This window comes from Rousettus aegyptiacus, unplaced genomic scaffold (genome assembly GCF_014176215.1).
Source record: "Rousettus aegyptiacus isolate mRouAeg1 unplaced genomic scaffold, mRouAeg1.p scaffold_m13_p_4, whole genome shotgun sequence".
Lineage (NCBI taxonomy): Eukaryota > Metazoa > Chordata > Mammalia > Chiroptera > Pteropodidae > Rousettus > Rousettus aegyptiacus.
In genome coordinates, this window is record NW_023416307.1 from 75,052,832 (window position 1) to 75,078,295 (window position 25,464).

General features: G+C 34.6%; 1 protein-coding gene and 1 pseudogene across 1 annotated transcript in view; one reads left to right on the forward strand and one right to left on the reverse strand.

Annotated features, from left to right (window-relative positions):
• The first annotated feature begins 2,322 nt into the window (after nt 1-2,322).
• PROS1 (protein S) overlaps nt 2,323-25,464 on the forward strand; it is a 73,061-nt gene continuing 49,919 nt past the window's right edge. Inside the window, exons 1-3 of the mRNA XM_016165180.2 lie at nt 2,323-2,697; nt 22,444-22,601; nt 25,279-25,303. Of these exons, the coding sequence (XP_016020666.2) occupies nt 2,622-2,697; nt 22,444-22,601; nt 25,279-25,303 (259 nt within the window). The 5' untranslated portion in view covers nt 2,323-2,621. The remainder of the gene's footprint in view (nt 2,698-22,443; nt 22,602-25,278; nt 25,304-25,464) is intronic.
• Nucleotides 9,407-9,525, reverse strand: LOC118602531 (annotated as a pseudogene).

Here is a 25,464-nt window from a genome sequence, read left to right on the forward strand (position 1 = left end):
CTTCACATTATATCCTCAGAACTTTTTCATTTTATGACTGAAAAGTTGTACCTTTTACCAACCTCTCCCCTTTTCCCATACCTCCCAGCCTTTGGCAACCATCAATCTACTTTCTGTTTCTTTGAGTTTGACTTTTTTTTTCTAATTCCACATAAAAATGATACCATGCAATATTTCTCTTTCTCTGTCTGGCTTATTTCACTATCATATTACTCTCCAGGTTTATCCATATTGTTGCAAATAGTAAGGTTTCTTTTCTTTCTCTCTCTTTTTTTTTTTTTTTTTTTGGTAAGGCTTAATATTCTGTCGTATATATCACATATATGTTAGATATACAAAATATATGGCATATATGTGGCACATATAACATACATAAATACATAATGTATTTATGTATAACATTTGTTCTATCGTGAATAATGATGCAACGAACATGGGAGTACAGATATCTTTTTGAGATAGTGATTTCGTTTCCTTTGGTTACATACCAAGAAGTGGGTTTCTTGGATCATATAGTACTTCTACATGTAAAAAAATATATATATATATATATATATGTATAGAGAGAGAGAGAGAGAGAGAGTTCTATTTTTAGTAGAACTAAAATATACAGTATTTTGTTACTATAAATATATGGTAATATATAATAGTATTAGAAGAGGAGTTAAATTTTGGTAGGATTTCATTGCATATTTAGAACTGCACCAAAAATAATTTTGGCCAAATAAAAATTACCAAGTGTTGATTAATTTTGAGCTAAAGCCAGATATTACCATCTGAGAGTGAAGTTCTGAGAAAAATTAAAGATCCAAAAATTTTTTTCAAAGATGTGTTATCGAATTTTAGTAGTAGAAATATCTGTATATAATTTTTCAAAATTTGACATTATATCATAGATAGGATATATTTTTCAGCATTGATTAATATTGCTAGCACTGTGATACACATTTTCCATATTAAAAAGATATTCACTTTCAGCTGACGTCTTTGGAAGAGTAAGAGTTTTCTTTCAGGTATTTTCCTGTTTCTCTAACATTCCCTTCTTCATACTCTTTATATTCTTTTTTTTTAATATCTGTGTTGGAGGTGATTTGTTATGAATATTGTTGCTTCACAATTTTGGAGATTTTCTCCCCTAGTGAAATGTCGTGATCTCAAAGTTGGTATTCCACTTTAAATTTTTCCTCACAAGATGAGGAGATTCCTAAATCAACCTTTTGCTTGAAAGACTCGTGGCCAAAATACATTTAATTATTAAGTATAGTACTTAAAATTTATTTTGTTTAATGTTATGACTGCTAGCACATCAAACCTACAGGGATTAGAATTATCATTAAATTACTTGGGGGCTGGGAATAAAGTAGTGAATAGACTGACATGGTAGAATCACACAGTAAAAAAGGAAGAGAAGTTAAAAGAGAGAAAGGTAAAAAAATTCAATAATTTCTTTGCAAACGTTCTTATCAAAAAAGGTGACTAATATAAACTTCCATCCAACTGGATTACAGAACCCAAGAAAGCTAGAGCTGGGAGGGACTCTTGAAAGATGATGAGTCTCTCGAATTTTGTTCACACACATAGGAAATCAATTGATATATTTATCTGGGCAGAAATACTAGAAATGATGATAATAGTAAATATGCCTTAAATACTACTATTTAACACACTAATTTCTTTACTTGTGTTATCTCTTTAAATCCTCATTAACACGATGAAAACTTACTATGGTCCCCTTTTTACAGATGATACAGCTGAGGCTTAGAGAGGTTAATCGATTTGCTTAACGTTACATAACTAGTAAGCGGCAGACTACTGCGATTTGAATCCAGGCAGTTTAACTCCACAGTCAGCCTTAAATATTAAATAACGTATTTCAAAAGGGTGTGTCTAAGCATAAAAAGCAGAGGTAATGTGTAAAAAACAAAACAAGCTGCTCGAAAGTGATGGAATTTGATACATTCTTTCTTCTCAAAACATTTTTTTGCTATGGCTTTTTTTTTTTATACCATACATGCAAGTACAAAATAAAAATATTGATCAAAACTATTCCATTTGCTTCCATTCTCTCTTTAGTCTTCATAGAGTCCTCGTTCTCTTCTAAGTTTCAGTTAATGTAATCATCTCCAACATCGATCTCTCACGATTTTAACTTCTAAGCAGGGATACCCTGTCACTTCTGTCCTCAAAGGTCTCTCGGCTGCTCAGCCTCCCAGCCTAGCTCGCTGGAGATTTTTACTGCGTTTGCTTCCCCTTCCTTTTGGGAAACTTCACATTCCGCAGACCGGGAACGAAACGCTGGAGTTTGGGGACCGGCAAGGAAGGGTGGCTCCGCAGTGTTTACTAGGCCTCCAACGCTCGCCGCGAGCCCTGCCCCCAGCTCCAAAAAGCTTCCTGGAAATGTCCTCGTTATCACTTCCCCTCACGGGCTGGGGGCTGGGAGCGGGCGGTCCCCTCCGCCCCCGGCTCCCGCTGCCCCGCGGGCGCGCTCGCTCGCTGGCGCTTCCGCGCCTCAATCTTCAGAGAGCTGCGCCTAGGTTCGCAGGTCCGCCGCGCGCCGAGCGCTCAGGTCCCCACCGCGACGCGCCTCGGTCCCCTCCGCCCGCGCCTTTGCTGGCCTGACCATGAGGGTCGTAGGTGGGCGTTGCGGGGCGCTGCTGGCGTGCCTCGCCCTAGTGTTTCCCGTCTCAGAGGCAAACTGTGAGTACTCAACAGCGTCCTGTCCCCTTTCCCCAGCAATGCCAGCTGAACTACCAGCCTTGTAGTTCAGGATTTTCTTTTCCAGGACTGCAGCCTGGAAAAGACGATCACCCGGCTGATGGAAGCAGTCGTGGATCTAGAGGGCAGTGTAATGGTGGGGCAGGGTCACTATTTGCCCTGCTCTGGAAATCATCTGTTGTCTGCAGGACAGAATCAAAAACCTGGGTAACAGTAAATATCAGTGAAGAAATTAGATCACCTATCCATTCACCCCCAACAGCCGAAGTTCCCAGTTAGAAGACAGGGATGAGTACATTCCATTATAAAAGTAGGGAGGAAAAGGCAAGACACTGTGCCTTCTCTTTGTACAGGCGTCTGTCCCCAACCAGCCCCCCCACCCCCATGTTGCAACCGTCCTCCCTTGGACTTTGAACTTGGTTCACTTATCTCAACACTGACAAACGAATTGTTTTAGGATGACTGCAGGTTTGTCTACCAAGTAGACAGATGCCGTTTTCTGACCTTGAAGTAAAAAAGACATAAATATTGTATTTCTTAGGTCATTTTGTACTGAGGATTTTTGACACTGAGTGCCACTAATCTGTGTTTGTAGTATGAATTTTTTGTCTTTCTCTTTGTATTTCCAGTATTTTATGTTCCCATGCCTGGATTCAAGGAAGGATATTGAATTTTCTCTGAAAAAAATGAGTATTGAGGCATTTAGAATACTTTATCTGTCAGTGAATACGTTTGTTTTTCTAAAGTTTAAGCATGTTTGTGGATTAAAAAATGCTTATTTGTGCTATGTTTTATTCTCAGGAAATGGCATGGGAGAGATAAACTCTGAATTACGAATAACTTAGGCTGTCTAAAGTTCCAATGTAAATTTTACAAAGAAGTTTATTTAAGGAGAATTAAATCCACTCGTTCCTTTTAATTACTGATCAGGATGAATGAGGTATTTTTAAATTCTAATTTAGAGGCTAAAATATTATTTGTTGATTTTATATTAAAGAGCTACAATAGCAGAACTTCAACATTCAAAAACCTATCATTAAGCCTATATGTGGACCATATGCAGTACATTATTATCTATATAGTTCATTAGGACAATCAAATATTTGCTTGTTAACCAGTGTTTTGGAGAGGAGAAACAGTCAAAGTGGCTTGCCACACTTACTGCTTATCATAACTGGCCCTTTCTTTTTATACACATTGTTATATTTTTATTGAACCTAAGCAGAGTTAAAAATTGTTTGTCTGTCTCTCTGTGTGTATTATATGCAAGTATTCAAACTATATATGTGGAGAAATATACTTGTTATATATAGATACTGATAGAGTAGATAAGTTAATTCTACCAGCATAAAATATAAAGGCCTTATATATATATACATATATATGTGTATATATATGTATATATATAAATGTGCATATATATATTATATATATAAGTGCATACATATAAATGCATATATATATGTATATACACATATACACACAAATGAGAGAGGGAGGAGAGAGAGAGATAGAGAGAGATACTTAAAAGATATACTGTCTATATAGTCTGTCATTTTCCATAATGGCTGTGGGGAAGAGAAATAGGAGAAAAGGGGATGTCCTCTCTTTTGGCTGTGCTAATTCAGTCCTATCTAGACTTCCACTTTGGGTACAGTTTATCCTAGACATTACTGACTCATGTTTTCCTTCTCTTTTTCACTCTTGTCTTCTTTATCCCTTTTATTATTTGTCTTTTCTTAAAGTTTCTTTATTTCAGAGTTCAAGATGTTATACTGGTAGATTTATCAAAGTTAGATTAGAGTTGGGGTTGGTACTGGAAAAGTTAGAGACAGTTTCTGGTATACAACAATAGCAACCTCTGGCATATTCTCTTACCATTAATTCTATCTGAGGAAACACAATAATACTTTTTTGTAATACACCCTTTCTGCCCACTAAGTTTAATAGTCTCTTTATGGCTATATACGTATATAAACATTCTAAATAGTATGACACAAAATATAAGCATATACATATATTGGTATTCTTTAGCTACAACTAATAGTAATAAACTCTTGCTAACTAAAATAGGAAGAAAAGAAAGAAAAAAGAAAAGAAAGAAAAAAGAAGAAAAAAAGAAAGAAAGACAAGGAAGGAAGAGGGAAGGAAAGAGGGAGGAAGGAAGGATGAAAGAAGCTGAGTGGATTTATTGGAAGGCTACTGAATGGTATACTGAATAACTAGGCCAACGGAAGCCAGGGGCTTGGACATTTAGATGATCTATATAGTGGGAACTCGTGTGTTCACTATGTTAGGAGCTGCCACTAGATGACTCAATTCTAACTGCCTTCTATTCCTGAGTGTCTCTACTCATAATTGAAATTCAAAAGAAAAGAGCCGATCCTTTTAACTTAGCTTGTTTCTGGAGTCCTGTGATTGACAGCTCACTAGAATAGGGTAGAGTGCCAGGACAGCTCCCACAAATGAATAGATGCTGGGAAGGAAGCAGAAACAAGAGTAGTCTAAACATTCTTATTATTTGGCTGTGCAACATACACACATGCTTCTTTCCATAAACACCATTTGAAAATATTTCAAGTATATGTAAATATTTCTAATGTAAATCGGTAAAGTGCAGCAGAAAAGACCTCCTCAAAAGGTTTTAGTCACCACACTCAGAGAGGAAGGCTCAAGCCTAGTTTAGAACCATCAGGTGATGTCCATGCCTCTTCTTGTTCTGTCACAATCCCATGTCAATGTGCTATGCCTTAAGGACAAAATAAATGATACATTGTAGTGTATCAACACATTCTATATGCCAAATAATAACAATAATAAAAGATAAGCAAGAGAATACAGGTACTAACTTAAGAGCTTACTTGTTTCTCTTAATTATAAGCTCGAGCTTGTATTTATGAAGAACTCTATCCTTCACTACTCAATTCATATCTCTTTTACTCTATGGCAGTTAGTTCCTCATGTTTGGTTTTTTGTCCGCTCAATGAGGTGAACCACACGTTTATTCAGGAAGAATCGAGCCCTTTCGTTCCTACCCTTTGATGATTTTATCCATCTCTTTTTCAATTCTACTGTGTACTACCGTTATTTTGGAGGAGCAACATTTCTTCTAACCCTGATTTATATGTGGGAATAACAACATTTTGCCTTGATTATTGTCATTCCAGTATAATCTCTTTTTAAATCACTTAAAAAAAACAAGTAAAGAACTTAAAATGGTTATAAAGCAGTCTCAGCTTCTTCTTCAGTGGAAAATGTATTAGGCCCTCTAGTGAACCTATTCCCCACTGGTTTTACAGTTTCTAGATGAGCAGAACTCAGTTGTAAGGAAAGAAAGAAAGAAAAGAAATAAGACACTAGGTCTTTGAATTCCTTTCTTAGGGTTGCTGTAACAAAGTATTACAAACTGTGTGCCATAAACAACTGAATTTATTCTCCCACAGTTCTGGAAGCTAGAACTCTGAGATCAAGGAATCAGCAGGGTTGGTTCCTTTTGGGGGCTGCGAGGGAGAATGTGTTCCAGGTTTCTCTCCCAGCTTCTGGTTACCTAAGACATTCCTTGGCTTGTGGATGGCATTCTTCCTATGTCTTCGCCTCATCTTTGCTCTATACAAGCCTGTCTCTGTTCCAAATTTTCCCCTTTTGATAAGGACACCAGTTATATTTTGTTAGGACCTATTCTTATGACCTTGTTTTAACTTGATAATCTGTAAAGCCCCTATTTCCAAATAGGTGATATTCACTGGTAGTGGGGGATTAGGATTTCACCATCTTCATAGGGGACACAACTCAACTCATAACAATCATTATCAAATCATAACAAGTAAGTACTTCCCTTTCTACTTTCATTCCTGACTTGTATATTTTGGCTTCAGGAAAAAGAGCACTGTATATTAATGATTGCTGATACACAATGTACCACATTTTTTCCTCCCACTACATTGGAAAATAGTGTTGTGTCCCAAAAGACAGTGACTGAGACCTTGACAGTTGGTCAGTCCATCATTCCCTGAAGCTAGCTCCTTCTAGGCATTAGAGTATACATTAAGACCAATGAAAACCATTATCATTCCACTGATTTACCTCCTTGATTGTGTAGTTAATTTCTTAGAGGTTATGTTGTGTGGCTTAGCATAAAGCTATCAACTGAATAAGTAAGTCTACCAATAGTTGTGCTGACAGAAAAGTTAAATCCAAATACAGAATAAATATCTCTCTGAGTACAAATTCTTGTTCCGCCATGGTAGAAAAGCCCTAACTAAACAACCATCCACTTTCTATTTGATTGGATTTTGTAATATGTCCAATTTCCAACAGCTGAAAGAATAGCAATTTGCTGACAAATTTGACGGGTTATTGTTTTTTTTTGTATTGTTTGTTTGTTTTGTTTTTTAGTAATGAGTGCCTGGTGAGCAAAAGTCATTGTAGCTGAGTCTATGTATAGTCTCCATCCTTGCCATTGTGACTGCCTATTTATTTGTTTGTTTGTTTGTTTACTTATGTATTAGTGAATGGGTGAATAGTGAATAAACTAGACTGAGTCACATAAAGTGACAGCCTGAGTACCACACGTTCCCACAGAATTGTGTGTTTGGCCTTTATGGCATTTTAAAAAATTAGAAAAATTTCACCTAAAAACTTGGTTTTATGATTTGTCTTAAAAAAAACAAAGGAAGATTTGGCAACACTAGGCCCACATTCCAACATGGTAAGATTCAGCCAGTGTTGATTCAAAGCTGCCTTCTTGAGGTAGGAATAATCTCTCCAGTTTGCTGCAATTCTAAGCACTTGCTGTAATCTTTCACCAAATTCTCTTTTCTTATTTGTGGTACCTGTCTGTCACTAGTAGATTTTGAGTTTGTGACCTTTGTACTAGATTGCCTTGAGAAGAAACACAATGGACAGTCATTAAGGGGGTCATTCTGTGTCCTTTTGTTATTAAGAACTTCTCTGGTGTGGGGCTATCTTATGAACATTCACCTGAAACAAATACTCTCAGCTCTGGGCCAGTCCTTGCCCACACTTTCTTGTCCCTAGGCCAGAGAACTAGCTCTGTACAGGTCCCTGAACCAACTAGTTCTGTACAGGTCCCTGGACCAACCATTTGTAACAATTTGGAAAGTAGAATAGAGTCTCATTTCAGATAATTTCTCATCTAGGCAAAGTGGACAATAAGAAATACTGTTTATATATCTGCCCATTGTGAAGGTTTTGTTTGTCCAGTGCTCCTTAGGCTGTAGTTTGTGTTTTTGTTCGTTTCTGGCTGAAGCAGGTCTGCCCCTGGCTCATGTTGGCACACCACAATATCTAATAATCACTAAAAGTTTGGGGGATCGCTTTCCTTAGTGCAGTTACCCAGTACAGTTATTTTGCTTTAGAGAAAACTAGGAGAAAAGTTCACAATACTATACACAGATGCTTCTTTAAGGGCATCTCTTCTCTCCTTCATTTAAGAAGTTCTGGATCCATCAACTGATTCAAGACTAGTAATCAAGGAGAAATGGTGATTTCTTTCCATTGTGTCTGAAGTACAGTCTCTGTTTGCTAACGCAGGGGCATTTGAGGTGAAAAATACTCAGTGAAGAATTTGTGAGTTGTCTTTCTATCATTCTAGGAAGATTTTTTTTTTTCTTATTAATCCTTTCTCTAAGATTTGATCAGTATATATACCCACCCTGACTATGATTCAGTTGAGTTCAGGCTGCTGCCGAAGCTCAGCCACCCCAGGTTCTTCCTATTCCACCTAGGTCTGGAAGCTCATTGCAGCTGCAGCCTCTCCCAACACCATTTCGGATTTGGGCCAGATAGTCACTAAAATGCTTTTTAAAAACTCCAGTGATTTCTTCAATAATCTATTTCTATGATAATCATGGAAATAAATCCTTTTCTTCTATACTGGGGAGTGAGATGAATGAGTGAGGATGTAAATAGGTAGGAACTGCATGAATGATTCAAGCCAGAACATGTCTCCCAGTCTTTGTGAATTCTTTCTTTTATATTATGCCAGGGAATGTCCAGCTTTTCATTGTTATTTTAGCGTGTGCAGAGGTTTCATCTAGAATGGCATTTGTTGTTAGAACTGAAGCTGGTCTTAGCTAGCCCATGAAATAAAATCAGCAATATTAATACACTCAAAATTATAAATACCTTTTTGTATTAGTTTTCTATTGCTGTGTAACAATTAGCACAAAATTCGCATCTTAATATAAAACTATTATCTCATAGTTTTGTGAGTCAGAAACCCAAGCACAAGTCCCGGGACCTGCTCAGGGTCTCACAAGGCTAAAATCAAGCGGCCCACCAGGGCTGAGGTCTCATCTGAAGCTCTTCCAAGCTCACTGCCTATTGGCAGAATTAGTTTCTGCTCCTGAGGCCTCCTACCAATCCCACCATGTGGCTGTCTTCACAACATGGCAGTTTGCTTCTAAAAGGTCAACAGGAGGCATTTGCTGCCACTTCTTGCCTCTACTATTTCTGATATCTGAACTCAGCATACAAGGCTCATGATCATGTCAATGTAGCAGCATGAAAAAAATATATGGTTAGCTGATATTGAAATTATTCCTATGGTGAGAACTGGTATTATTTTATTTTACTTATTTATTTTATTTTTTAAGCAAGGCAACTCTTGCTTGATCTCATAGATTGCAAGGGCCTTGGTAGCTTACAACCCCTTATTTTTTATTTTTTATGCCTACAGCACCTGGTCTTCCTAGGTGGTCTCCCATCCAAGTACTAACCAGGCCCAACTCTGCTTAGCTTCCGAGATCATATGGGATTGGGCTTTTTTAGGGTAGCATGGGTATAGACTGCTATTATTTTATCAATTACCTTGAAACACACTTTAGGTTTAGAAAGTGACATTCTGAAAATATGGTCTATAACTTTACTATTTAAGTGTAGCCCAGGGACCAGCAGTGACATTACCTGGGGGGCATTTTAGAAATGAAATATCTCTGGCCCCACGCCGGACCTGTTGAATCAAGATATGAATTTTAACAAGACTCTCAGGTAATTCCTATGTACACTTAAAGTTTGAATCATTGTGGTCTATAAGGAGATATCAAGAAAGATAAATACTTCTGCTTTTAGAAGTGAACAGATTGCAAGGGTGACAGTAGGTAACAACCAGGGAGAGAGAAGTGGAAAGGATGTCAGAGAAGGGAGAAAGGAAGCTGAACCACATGGCAGAGAAAGCAGCATGTGTGGAAGGTCCTCAGTCAGAAATTATTAGATGAGAGGTGGGCAAAGGATTTTTAGGAACTGGCATTTCTAGGACTCAACTTTCAATTGCAAAAGTTGCTTTAATATAAACTGCAGCCCTTCCCCCCTTCCCCCTGCCACCTACCTCCAATGTTTCTTCAGAAAACAGTTGATTTATACATCTAAGTTGATTAAGAATGGAGAGAAAAGAATCGTGAGACGAAGTTTTTGAAAGCTAACGTGGAAAACCAATAGTGACCATAAAAACCACAGCTCCAAATGAATGCAGATGTCTTGAAATAAACTTTATCAGATGTGAGATTGGTATATTATGTCACCATTCAGTGAATCAAAAGGGCAGGATGATATCTCACATTAGCAAAACTTAATTATCTTTTAATTGTCAAGCTTTGATTGAAGGTAATGTTTTGTTATGATAAAAGAAAAAAAATCACCTTGATGCTGCAAAAAAATAATATGTCTTGGCTCTTGTTCTTTTGAGTGGTGCAAATTTTATTATCAAAACATTCCTGTTTTATTTTACAGTTTTCTGGGAAATATAGTTCATTATAATAATTTGGGAGGATAGGCAAGAATGCAATTTTTATTTAAAAAATTAAATTGAAATATATAATTGCAAATTTAATTTGTACATTAGTTAATTTGATACATTTATATGTTGTAACACAATTGCCATTAAGAATTTAATAATTTAAAGAAGAATATACTCTGTATAAAAGGTATAAACTTTCAGTTATAACATAAGTTGTAGATCACAATGTACACCATGGTTGTTACCGCTGAGGTGATGTGAAATCTGGTGTTGCCCCAGCGGTGGACTGGAGGATGGAGGTGTTCGTGTAGTATGTTGCCCCTCGGTTTTTCCCTGCCAACATAGCAAAGAATTACAGGTCAGCGAGATTTAGACATTTTAGAAGGAGATGGGCCACACCAAGGAAGGTTGCAGCCCTGTGTAATTTGGAAGGTAAAGAGGTAAGACAGAGTACACTCGAAGGCCGGAGGAGCAGGTTTTCAGCAAGGAGAGCTGTAACAATGTAGAAATGGGAAGGTCTATTCATATTTGGGCCAAGATGGGTGGTTCCAAATGTATTCCTAGATGATTGCCTCATGAGGTATTAGGGTAGTACCTTCTGTGCAGGCACCTGCAGTCAGATTAAACAAGCAATAGTTTATGACCCTCCTCTCCTTTGTCCCTGGGGATGCAGGAGGGATTCTCTAACCACCAACACGGTGTTCTTTGGGTGGTCTCCAGGCTGGGTCCTTCTTCCTTTGCTTCCCTGTTGCTCATGTCTACTAGCTGCCTAACATGGTGACCATAGTTAATAATAACATTGTTATTAAAGTTGTTAAGAGAGTAGAACTTAAAAGTTCTAATCACACACACAGAATTTGTAACTGTATGAGAGGTAGATGTTAATTAGACTTATTGTGGTGATTTCATAATATTTCAAATTGTTATGTTGTATACCCAAAACTAATATAATGTTGTATGTCAATTATATCTCACTAAAAAATTTTCCTCTGCATAACAAAAAAAATTCAGAGGAAATAGATAACATTTTAGTAGTGAGTGTTTTTGGAAAGCAAAGTTATAATGCTTTTTATTATTTACTTTTTTGTTTTTTTAAACATAATAAATTGTTATTAACTTAGAGAAAACCTCTTTAAGAGGTTTATTTATATTATATTGTTCTAAATATAGAAATTTAATCCTTCAGGGTTATGGGGAAGTGAAGTAATTACAGTTTGTCTAAATAGATTCTGAGTATTTCTATAGATGAGTAAATTTTCAGTAATTCTAGGCCATCAGTATGTCTTCTTAGTCCTCTCGTTTAATTTTTGGAATAGATTTTAAAAAAATAAATTCAATAACAATGACTTTTAAATCTTCATAAAAATGGTATATTTTCCATCTTTCAAAATGGCACATTTGGTCTTTTCTCATAGAGTTTCACAACTATTCTGTGATGCATCTTTCTAACTTTAGGAAAATGTTACCTTAACTCTGCCTCTATCTACATTTATAACCCCCTTTTTCTCTTCCTGCTCTCAGTTGAGCTTCTTAAAGTAAGAGTTTATTCTGTAGATCTCTATTTCCATTCTTCTCACCTTCTTGCTAGTTTCAGTGACTGAGAAAGTTTATAGTGATCCTATTATTAAACCAACTATATACATTTTAACTCTCATCTTAAATAATAGTAATTATTATTAATAAATTCTTTGCAACATTCGACATTGTTAAAATTTATCTTTTTGAAATTGGCATCCTTTCCTGTCTATAATCATTATATTATTCAAATTTTCTCTCTCTCTACATGTTTATTACTAATTCTGCTTCTGCTATTTTGATGATCTCTGCTTTCCCTGAAATGTTAATGTTATCTGAGGTTCCATTTTGACAATCTATCCTCTTTGGTCAGCAGCTTAAACTGGCTAGTTATATTCTACTGATTCCCTAAGATTCTTTAAAACATTCAAGTACTCCATGCTTAATATAACTGATTTGGAAATACATATATGCACTAAAAAAATGTGTCTGTAGTCAGACTAGCCAGAGACCAATATGACATTTCGCTCTGTATTCTTCTAAGCTCCATTGTCTTCATATATACATTTTTAGAAATTAAAATATATAAATAAAAGAATTGTGCTCTACATTTGTACCTTGATATTTCACCCGAAAAAAATGATCGTTTTTATCAATAAATTAAAATCTATGTCACATTTTAAAAGATTAATAATTTTCGCTATGTACATTCACTATAATATATTTAATTAAGCTATTTTTTGAACATTCAGATTATTTCCAGTTTTGCTTACATCAGAATATTATGATGAATATATGCATATATATTCTTATACATTTCCTCAGGCTAAACCTAGAAATAGAGTTTTTAGATGATATGGTAACTTTTCTGGGCTGGGGGAATAGTTCATTCTATTTTTCAATTCATCCATTAACTTTTTTATTTTGAAATTATATTTTAGTTCTCTACTTTTTCTTTATCACAGCAGCCCACTTTTGTCTTATAGATGCCAGATCCTCTCAGTTTATTTGGGATATTAGTTATACTTTTTTTTTTTACACCTACATCACTGGGTCTTCGTAGGTGGTCTCCCATTCGAGTACTAACTGGGCCCAACCCTGCTTAGCTTCCGATATCAGAAAAGATCGAGTGTGTTCTGGGTTGCATGGCCATAGACAAGTTAGGTATTTTTAAAAGTTACTTGTATGTCTTTGATTGCTTTGATTACCTTTGGGGTCATGTTCTATATGTTTCTCTTGTCTTTCACTTTCATGCTGTTAATTTTTTGCAATTATCTGGTGATCCTTGGCTCTTAGTTCTTTCCTTGAAGTTAGTCCTACGTTGATTAGATAGACTAGGTAGCTGGCACAGGGTTCTCTTCTGTGGTTGCTTAGGTTTGCTTCCCTAACAGGATGTCTCTTGAATTGGGAAACTTGTAATTAGTCCTATTTGAGTGGGTAGGTTTGTCGATAGCCAGGCTTCTCTTTAGGGCCTTATGTGAGAATTGGGTGGGGTCAGTTGCCAAGGTAAGGAGGGCATTAATCTTTGAAAAGAATTCTTTCTAATTTCTCTACCTGCTGTCTCCCACATTGTACTAGGATGAGGTTTGGAGCGACAGACTGGAAGTTCTGCTCTTCTTCGTCAACCCAGTTCCACGCATGGATCCTTCCCAAACAACATCTCCCCTGTCTATAGAGAGCAGTTTTCAGGTTTTATTTTTAAAGGCTAAACTCATAGCCTTTTATCCTCTGTAAGTGGAAGAGGAAGAGAGCGATTCCAATGGCTTTGCTGTCCTTAATGGAGATGTGTAATTAATCTGATGCTTATTCTTATCAGTTGATTCTGGAGCTTCTCTAATGCTAATTGTTTTAAAATTGTATTATACTATGTCTAAATTGGCTTTCTTTTCACTCATTTGGAATAATAGACCTTCTTTATATTTAGTATCTCATCAGCTATGGAAAATTTTCTACCTTTACTTGTATTATAATTCCCTCCCTCCATATGCTCTAGAACTCCTCTGGAATGGATCCTATATGCCTTTGACTCTCATATCTTCTATCTCTTTGAAATTTTGCTCTTGATTCCAGGAAATTCTTTAACTTTTTTTCAACCTTTCTATTTTGACAATCATACTGTAAATTTTTCAATGCATTTTTTATCTTACTTTGAACTTTCATGTATGCATTATCGTCTAATATTGCTATAAGGATATTCATTACATTTTAAAAAGTTTTTAAAAGTTCTCTTCTCTGAATTACCTCTTTTTTCTCATGTCAGTTCTCTTTTTCACAGTGCCAGTAACTGTTAATTTTTTTCCTCCATATTTCTGATGATTCTTGGTTCCCTCTTTATTTAAGCACTAGTACTGGATTGATTTTAGGTGACTTATAAGGGTTTCTTCTGCTGTTTTACATATTGATCTTGATTCCTGCTGGTCTTCTAAATGGGAGAATTAGCAGGTAGCTCTGTGTATACTCATTAGTTGATTCATTTATACAATTAATGTTTATTGGGCCCACTCTGAGTATACTGCCTCATGCACATTGAGATGTACTGGGGAACCAGTGCTGTGTGTCATTGTTGAACTTTCAAATTAATCTCCTTACTTCTAATTACCTTTTTCTCTCTTTCGCATTAATGCTGTATTAGAGACTTTCTGAGGATTATTTACAAAAGGCAAAAACATTCTTACTTTCATTGCATCTCTCTGTGTGTATTTTGGGTAAAGACTTCTTTTCCTTTGTTTTATTCATCAACAGATTATTCACTAGCTTTTCAGCTTGAAGAATTGCCTGAAGTCACTTATCTGGCAATGACTCTTGCCATTCTCTCAACTGTTGTGGGTTATTCTTTTTAAAAAAATTCTTTATCATTTTAATGGGACCTTTAAATACTCTCTGACATCATTTTAAAAAAATATTTATTTTATTAGTTTCAACTATACAGTACATTGGTTAGATATGGCATCCTCATAGGAATTTGTAAAAGACATAAAGATTCAGTCCATAATGACTTCTCAAGTAGAACACAAATGCTTTTTAAAAATTATTGTTATTATTTTCATTGCTATGGAAGGGGACAAGTAGATTTTGGACTTTGTGGTTATTATTATTTTTTTTCAAGGAGGCCTGAGTTTCTATATGTTAAGTGTCCCTTTCCTTATTACTTGTTTTGTTTTCTTTCTTTACCCTGACACCTTATACCAGTAACTTTCTCTCCTTTTCTTAATAATTATAATTTTATTCCATTGTTATTTAGACTATGTCTTATAGCCTTTTGGAATGTCAACCAGGAATTCTGAAAGGCTGGCAAAAATTGTATTGAATTATAAACCCTACTTGATGATATATAAATATTCCAAATTATCTCATTTTCACATCAGCACTTTTTAAAAAGTAAATAATGTAAGAGTCAAAAAGGAAGCCATTGAGATTGAGAGTCATTTTTCAAGCCTCTAAGCATACCTAGATTTCCTTATTGGGAAGCTCTGGGAGATAATGCAGAAGTGGGATATTACAAAATTAGGCCAGCTCTTTTATTGTTGCCTTTAAAAATGTCCAGGAACAGTTTGCCTGTTGCTTTTCCAAACATAAATGCAGACACAGTCCAGTGAACTAATAGTATTAATTGATGCCATCCTAAAAAAATAGGTCAAATAGAACAAAAAACAAAACATTTCCTGTGCTGTAAAATCTTGGTACATGACACATGACGTCAAAATCAGATGGTATTTTAGTGTCCTAGTGTTTAGGAGACAAAAAAGACAAGGAGAGCTGATTGCGTGAATATTTTGTTGTACGTCATAAAAGAGACCTCCTGCTGCAGATTCAGGAAGTATAGCCAGTTGGCAACGTAATCAAGAAAAGAAAAGAGAGGGCTATAGAAAATTTCTCTTCATACCTTGCCAAATTCTGAACTGTGATGGAATATAGTAATTACTATATTCCATCTCAACAAACAAGTTCTCAACATGTTTGTTGAGAACAAACAAGTCAAGTAAAAGATGGTCAATGTAATTTTTTTCTGGGTAATAGGCTGCCTGTCCTGTCTTTTGGGTAAAAGTGTTTCTTGTTTTGGAAAGAATAATTAAATGGACTGCTTTCTCTGTCTATGGCTAAATTGAAGGTTTTAATGGTTTTAATCGTACAGAGACAATGGCAAAGTGTTTGATTTATTCTTTTCCCCCCTTAAACTAAGGGCTGTAAATTAGAGTTATAATTAAATCTTAGAGTAAGGAGAGGTCCATTTCACTTTATTGTGGCTAAAAAATTGAGGCTTTGTTTTCCTATTCATTTATTGATCTGTCCTAGAATGGGGGTCAATGGTCATAGTTTTTTTTTTTTTTTTTTTTTTTTTTTTAATGCCACCAATGGCTTTCCTATCTCTAAATAACTGTCAGCCTTCGGCTCTTCTCATCCAAATCTTTTAGAACTCACCTTTATATGTATGGTATATAATTCACAGATTATTTCCTCTTTTTCTTTCCTGGATTTTAATCCTTATCTAGACCAATCCCTTATAATCTTTGACTTTCATAAAGTCAACCTGCTCACTCCTGATGGACAGAGGTATAGTTCATCTTGGGAGAATATTTCTGTAACATTTTCCTAACTGTTAACATAATAATATGAGAAGAATCAGTTATTCAGCAACATAGACCTCAATACAAAACAAAATGTGAAATTTACAGAAAAGCAAGGGTAATATCTTTCTTTAAAAGAAACAAAAAAATAATTTAGGTATAGCATACATACAGACAGCATTTCTTTCTGAAGGCTAATGCATACTTTTTTGAAAATTCATAATAATTATATAGTCTAATGAATGCCTAATTAAAAATCTAGATATTTCTTCATTTTTTAAAATATTTCTCTTCAATTAGAAATCTCTTGTAGGAGAAATATTTATTAAATGAAATGTTTTATAGTTAATTAATATGTGAAAATTTAAAATTTATAATATCTGGCCATATGTTTTACTATCATTATTAACTAATGGTTTTTATGTATTAATATAATTCTATTTTTTTCAGGCTTTGATTAAAGAAAACATGCCATTTCAATAATTGAGACATATGAAACAACAATTATATATCTTTCAAAATATTATCTAGTTGTTCTATTTGTATTTTGAAAGCCATTTTCCCTGACCTCATCCCACACTGAAGCAGAAACAAAGATTCGAACACTCTGCTAACCCAAATGCTAGCCAAAGATTCTCTCCGCAGGCACATTCTTTTAGGGATAGTTTTTCATTCTTGGGAAACCAGATAGGAAGGGCCTGGGGAAAGGAGAGACAGAAAGCAAAACTAAAAATAAATGAGCTTTTGGGGGGACACCTTTGCAAAGGACAAGAGAGCAGAATGGAAGAGATTCAGAGGATGAGCTATCCTAAAGCTTGGACCTCCTTCATTTGCTACCTTATCCTCATCTGACTGATCAGTTTGAGGCAACTTGCAGATCTGTGATCCTGACCTCCCACCCTGCAACAGAGCAGGACAATAGATTGGGAAAAGGGGCCGCAGGCAGGACCTCCCTTTGACCAAGGTCAAACTGAATTGAACAATGGAGGAATTTGCCTGTAAGCAGTTGTGCGTAAGTGAAGTACCAGTAATAATAAATTACTTTTTTGGAAATAAGACAATCAAACTTATGCTGAAAAAAAAAAACAAAGATTTACTCCCACAAAAAATATTAAAGGAAACATGTGAAGGCTGTGAAGACAGTTTCAAAAGAGAATTCCAGATAGTGTTTGAATAATAGTTATGTTACTGATAATTGTTCAACCTGCTGTGATCACTATTTTGAAGAAAGGGATGGCTTAGACAAGTTAAAAAACAAGAAGATTCAGTCATTCTTCTAATCTTGAAAGATTCATAACTAAACATAATAACCTAAAATTTTGAATCTGAATGTAACACTTTTCAAGCAACATATTTGGATTTTAGCAAGGACTTTCTTGAAAAACCTTAATCTAAAGAAGTGCAACAAATGATTAGAGAGAATGTGATAATGCAAAAAGAGAACAGATTTTGGAGGCAGGCTTGGTTTGCTCTGTTCTCAGCTGTGTGAACTTGGTAAAATTAAACTCAACTTCCCTGAGTTTTAGTTCATGTATAAAATGGGAAATTTACTATCGACTTGGAACAGTTGTGATTAGTATTAAAGGAGATAATGCAAAAACATCATTTACCTGTTTATGTGCCATGGCTATTATGATGAGAAATAATGGAACTTTCTAGACATTCCTGCAGGCCAGTTAGGTAGATGATTTGGGGCAGACAGACTTTGAGACAGCTGTTAAAAATCACCTCTCACCACATATTTGTCTCATCCTACAGTTCTATAGTTCTTAGTTTGGATCTGTGATGTCTTGTTTATATCTTTTTGACAAGGAATAGTAGACTCTCAAAAGCCCACACTTAGATAGATGGGTTTATTTTATAAAGGACAATAAATGTCTTATTTAAGATGTCAAACTTGTCCACTCCACAACCACATAATTTCTTGTTTTTTTTAACTGAGTACATTGTGGTCATTTGAGTGATAAACTACACAGGAGAAAGAGCACTAGACTAAGAAGATGATAGGTATATTTATATTCCTGTCTCATTTAGCACTACTTCCTAGCTCTATGACCGCGGGCAAATCATGTAACCTCTTTCTACTCCAATTTCTTCAATAGGAAAAAGAGGATGATTATTTTATCTTTTAGTTTATTTCATTATTTATGAGGATCAAATGAAATAACTAACATATACTTTGAAAATTATTAAGTACCATGCCAATTTGAAGCATTATTGGTTAAACTTGGATAAAATAAAACCTAAACATTCAAATTTAGATAATACTTATTTTTTATTGTTCGCTTCATTATCTTTTAGGTCAGAGGTGTAACAATTTTCCTTTTTACTGTTCCTCTCATCAGTCAACTCAGAAACATGTGCGCGTTTTCTGAGAAGCATCAAATAGTAATGGATGGTCACAGGTCTGAGCAGTGAGATGTCTGTGATCTAAGTCATACTTTTGCTATTTATTAGCTTTATAATGTAAGGCAAATATTTTGCATACTCTTTACCTGAGTTGCATCATCTCTGAAATAATAGGAGTTATTACGTTTCCTTCAAATTTTATAAACTTATGTGGGCATTCCTTTAAACCATGTCTTGGTTCTCCCTGGACAGTTGAAAATGTCCCCTGTCACAAACGTGAATATAGTATGTGTTATTATACCTGGTCTGTGTCTTGCAGTGGGGGCCCTTGAAGGTAAGAGATATTCTTAAATATCAATATTCTATATGGGAGAAATTAAAGAGTGATGTTTATGGTTTGTTTCCTAAGTGCATTTGACCTTGATTATTTTTGTTATTGGATCAGTCTATTCATCTTTCAAAGAAAGTGTTATAATTTTCCCCAGAAAGACTCACCTATTTGCTTTGAAGTTCAGATGGGCCGAGTTTTTGATGTATTTATTATAAAGTAGCATGCTTAAAACTACTTCAAATAAGTGAGATAATTGCCCATGTCGGACTTTCATTGTTTATAGGGCTGCCATTTATCAGGCAATAATACACTTGGCACATACCATGCTGACAGATAGCATCCTTTAAACACAGTCTTGATTTAATCTTTATCTTAGTTAGTTCTTTTGCTTTTTTTCTCTTCCTTCTACTGTCAACTTTGAGTATTTGTTTCATATTAATTACCAGGTAATAAAGGAAATAAGAGAAAAATAAATTTAGCTGTTTATATTACTTGCTCATCTTAATGAAAGAACCAATTGTGGTTAAACTCTGGATTTAAAAAATTATTTGTAGATTTTATTTGTGCTTTGAAATTTTTTCGTTAAAAAACTAGGTTGTGTTCTTATAATAAAATAAGAAAACCAAAACTTTATACTCTCTATTCTTTCCTTCAAATATAATTGTAAAAAGTAATTTGAGTGTGTTTTCCATCTTTTCTACGAATTCGTCCACATAATATTTATGTTTCTACAAGTTTGGCTATTATACATAGGATGATATTATAGGCATGGCAATCCACAGTTTCCATTTTTTAACTTACTATATCTTGGAGATCTTCAGAGCAAAAATATCTTCCTTCTTTTTAATAGCTGCTTTTTATTCCATAATATAGGTGTATTTTGTAGTTTAGTTTTCACTCCTTTCTTGATAGTTATTAGGTTGTTTTTACTTTTTTAAGATTGTAATCTTTCAATAAACATTCTATGCATTGCCTTTTCCAGCAGAAGTGCATAGCTGTAGGACAAACTTCAAAGCAGAATTTTTGAGTTGAAGTATATATGTGCTTTAAATTTTTAGATACTACCAATTTACCTTTCAATAATGCTTACCAGTTTATATTTGCACCACCAATGTACGAGAATACTTGTTTTCTTTTATCCTCATCAATACTTGATATTATCAGTTTTTTATTTTTGGAAATTTAATGGGAAAAAATATTTGTATTGAACATCCTTTCATATGTTTATTGCCTATATAATTTTTTATGTAGTGATCTTTATATGATTTTATTTACGTTGTTTTCTTTATATTTTATTCTATTTAAATTATTTTGAATTAATTTTGCATAGATTCCTGTTTTTGGCTTATCCTTGTTTTATTTAATTTTTTAATTTGTAAAAACTGCTTATAACTTCTGTATGTAATTTTTTTCTATTCTATATGATTCAAATATTTTCCTCCAATATGTTGCTTGATGTTGAATTTTATGTTAAGTTTGTTATCCAGCTATTCAAAAATTTTTGTGTAGCCAAACTTACCAATTTTTTTCTTTGCCTTCTTTTTTTCGATATTCTGTATAATGCTGCCATTAAATATTTTTAAATAATAAAATACATATTATACTACCAAAGAAAAAGTAATATATTAATCATTTTAATATTAATTTTTTTTGAAAAAGTGTACACTTTTTTTTGTCACAATGAACAATATTAGTTAAATATTTAAGTTCCGCAAACTAGCAATAACTTTGTCAAAACTGATATTCACATATTCAAGTGCTATAGATAGTATTGCCTTTTTTTTTTTAATCTTGGCTCATAGTTGGTTAAAGGACATGTTTTATTAATTTTAATTATGGAAGTTTAAAAATGAAAACAGAATTTACCAGTAATAACAGTTAAGGTAGTAAGAAGTGGTCTTATTTTCTATTGTTCTTGAAGAGAAAGCTGAGAGGATTTCATGATGATATGGAATCGAGATGTGAGGGGGGAAGAGGAATGAAAAATTATTTCAAAATTGTTTGCATGAACACCTAGAAGTTTCCATCAACTTCCTCAAGTGGAGCCAGTCTTATGGAGAGGAGAAATTAAAAGTTCACTCTTATCCTGCCATGACTGAGATTTTTAATGGTTATCCAGGTGGAAGTCCCTTAGCCAATTGGACATATGATCTGAAGTGAGGAGGGAGGCTTGGGCTGGAGAGATAATGTATTATTAGGATACAGCCATGAAAGAGGATGAGATTGTCAAGGAAGTGAACGTTGGTAGAGAAGAGAACCAAGAAATAAGCTTCAAATAACCAATAATAAGACATCAAAAAAAGGAGATGAGTAGGGCCTAGACCATGATACATAATAATAATGAAGAATGCCCAATGACCTGTATGCAAGGTTAAAATGTTATATCCAGGAAGCAATAACCAATACTATGAAATGTTGCTGGTAGGTCATGTAAAATGAGGGCTGATAACCATTATAGTTAGTATTGTGAACTTGATAAGAGTAGGATGATGGAGTCATGGAGCCTGATGGGTGTGCATATATGAGAGAATGTGAGGAGTGGATGTGGGGACTATAAATTAGACAGCTGTGTCAAGGGGAACAAATAAATGGGGAGTGTTCTGATGAGATTGAAATGCCGTTCATTAGAGAATGAAGAAAGTCATCGAGGGCATGACAGGATTAGTCACTAGCTATTCAGGAACCCTCTGTGTGGTCTCCCTTTTGCCATAAATTTTTGTTTTCCTGTTTGTATGAATAATTAAGGATGTTGCTTATTAAATATCTTTTATATAGCGAATTGAACTATACTCCTGCATTTCCCAGTTTCCTCCTTAATCATGTAAGTTTTCCATTAAAATTGAGAAAGTTTATTAATATAGCATAAAGACGGCTCTGACTTTTGACATAGTCATTTCAGCGTGATGCTATTTCCAATGTAGTTATAAAGTAAACAGTAAATATTGTCTGCTATGTTTGACTTCAAGCAAGAACTTCAATAATTTGTGTAGATCATTATATGAGTGCAATAGCTACACACCAAACCTGCTCTTTGAATTTTTAACCAAAGTGCTGTGTATCTGCATTTTTTTTTCTCAGTTCGACTATACTGATTTTAAATGTCATACAATTTACAGACATAAAATGATTTTAATTCTCAATTTTTAATAAAATAATACATTTTAGGTGGAGAAATAAAAAGTTTATTTATATAAACTTAAATTTTCCTTTAGTTTTGTCAAAGCAACATGCTTCACAAGTCCTGCTTAGGAAGCGTCGTGCAAATTCTATGTTTGAAGAAACCAAAGAGGGTAATCTTGAAAGAGAATGCATCGAAGAACTGTGCAATAAAGAAGAAGCCAGGGAGATCTTTGAAAATAACCCTGAAACGGTAAGAACTCATGAAAATTAATGTTAACATACCTGGGCATACAATTACAGACAGAACATTTCCAACTTGAGTCTTTGTTCTCTTGTGTTCTTTTTTAAAGTTAATAATTGTGTATGTTACATTCCACCTGTAACCACTGAAGCGTTTCAGGAGGAAGGACCTTCAAAGGAAGGTGGGCTTGTTAGGAAAACAGTATTGCCAAAAGCACTGTGCTCTGATGAAACTATAATTCAATTATACCTCATTAACAGCGAACAGTATAGACCTCATAGTCTGTAAATACTTTCTCCCATCCAGAATTTGGTAGTTTTGTGTGAAGGGGAAAGGCATCTCAAGTATAAAGTGTGTGTGTGTGCACACGTGCACTCAGGCACATGTGGTTGCATTGTTATCCCTATACTTCATTAAATCTCTTCATTGGCATTTTTAATCAGGCTTTCATCCAGAGCTTGCTACATAATAGGTACTCAATAAATGCTTACTGAAGAACTCATTTGGTACTGCGTTTCCTGGGTATACTTTAATTTATTCCATAAACCCTTGGGAAGTTTCCTGAGCCATTTTTTATCATCAGTCATCCCTGGAGTTAGAACTTATATCTTTAGTGTATAAATGTGTCCAAGTTATTTTTAAGAATCTAATCATAAAGACCCCTATATATCATACAGATATATGGGACCCCTACACCTTATTTTTAGTCCTCTTATTTCCTGGGAAAGAATATTCTCTAACATGTTGTACGGATAGCAGGAATATAAATAGTGCCTTTAAGTATTAAGGTGAGGATGACCTTGAGAATTCAAGTTTGATAACCTTCATGGTTACCTCAGATATTTTTCCTGAGATGAACCTGAGGAAGAAAACATATACAAAGTACCTCTTTTACCTCTTCCATGGCTCTTGGGACCATGAGACTATCTCTATAACAAGAAAGAACAATCTCTGTAGTTAGAGAACTTGCTTAAGATAGTAATAACTTGTGTTTTCTTTAATTCTTTTACCTCCACATACTCTAGTAGGTTCAAAGAAATTTTTTTTCTCAAGGTACACTAAAGATTCATCTTTAATACTTTCTGGGATTGAATCAAAATGTTTTCTCAGTCTTGTTGCTTTTGTGAAGAAGCCATTGGCAAGACTAAAATATCGTATTCCATACACTAAAATAGAGTATTCTTATTTTGCAAGAAATAGACCTACACACATGCACATGCATACATTTATTTTAATTATGAAAACTTGAAATACATACCAGACAGAACAATAAATAAATCCTAATATACTTTCCTCCCACGTCAACAATGATCAACTGTCTGTCACACTTATTTTGCCTATTCTCTACCCCGTCGACTCTAATTTTGTTTTGTTTTGCTGTAATATTTTAAGGCAAATCTGCATGCCTGAGATACCATATGATTATATCACTCATAAATACTTGTTTATATATTTCTAACACTGTAGATATGTTCTTTTGGCTTAGCCTCTGAGTAGCAAATGGGGAGTGAGGTAGAAGACATAATGGAGAGAAGGGAAGATAGTGAAAAAAGGAAATTCATTAATGTGCATCCTATCCTCCACTCATTTTGACATTGGTCTCATTCACAGAAGAGAAAGATATGATAGAGGGGAAAAGGAAGAAATAGGAGGAATGAAAGGAAAGAAAAAAGCATTTGTTACTTTTCACTTCTATCTCTTCGCAAACACTCACTGTCCACGTCTCTAATACCCTAGACTTCATTCCCAGTCTCTACCCTATTGTTTACCTCCCCATTACCCCTAATATATGTCTTTCACCATCGCATAATTTCCTTTTGAACCCATTCATTGTTGCCTATCCTCCTGGATTTTGGTCAGTAGAAGACAACACTGCTGTCTGAAATACCTGGTGGAAGATCCTGTCCTTAAAACGAGTAGGTAAGTGTTGTGTGGGTTTATATGTGAGAGGAGGTAACAGTGAGGACTTCCACTCTGTATTGGATGAAGTTATGTTTTATACTTGAGTACATTTTTGTGAATGAACACTGGTTTCTCATGAGGTGTCCTCGTGCTATTAATGTTGTGTATTAGATATGTTATGGCTTAAGGAGGTGTTTATGAATCAGCTTGGGAACCTTTCCATTAGAAATCATTTTAAACATTTTTCTCTCTTTGGTAAAGTTCATTTCTTAGTCCCAATTTTTATTTACAGCCAAACTTTGGTACATAACCAATTAATAAGTAAGGTATTAGTTATGCCTATGATACTAAAAGATAAAAGTACACTTCAGTTCACTTTAGATGATGTCAGTTTTATTTAATATTGAATCTGGTGTATGTAGTCAGCATGACATGAAATGTTTCAAATGGGTATCTAATCATGATGGAAAAATTCAAGGATTTACAAAAAGGGGGCATGTAGGATTACATTTAATAGCTTCAGTTGAACCTGTTTTCAAATTAGAAGCTTTTGAAGCATGATTTTATTGATCAATATCGACTTAAGCCTAAGCATCTTCTTAGCTTAATATTATTAATGATCTACTCCTGATATATTTTACTATAGACAAAAAGTTATAATGTGAAAATAACAGTTATATATAATTTGTTTGCATCTTTAAAATAAAAACACATTTTAAAATTGTTTTAACTCTATAGTGAAATATAGGTTTGCTAAGATAATCTTTTTTTCTTTTCTTTCTAGGAATATTTTTATCCAAAATATTTAGGTAAGTTCAAAGGATTTCAATCATATAATCTTAGAAATGGAAGAGAACTTAGATATGATAAAGTCCAACCGTCCATCCACATATTTCATTCAATACAATTTCATTAGATTTGGGAGTAAGATCCCATTCTTCATGCAATATTGCTGTCCTTTTATTTAAAG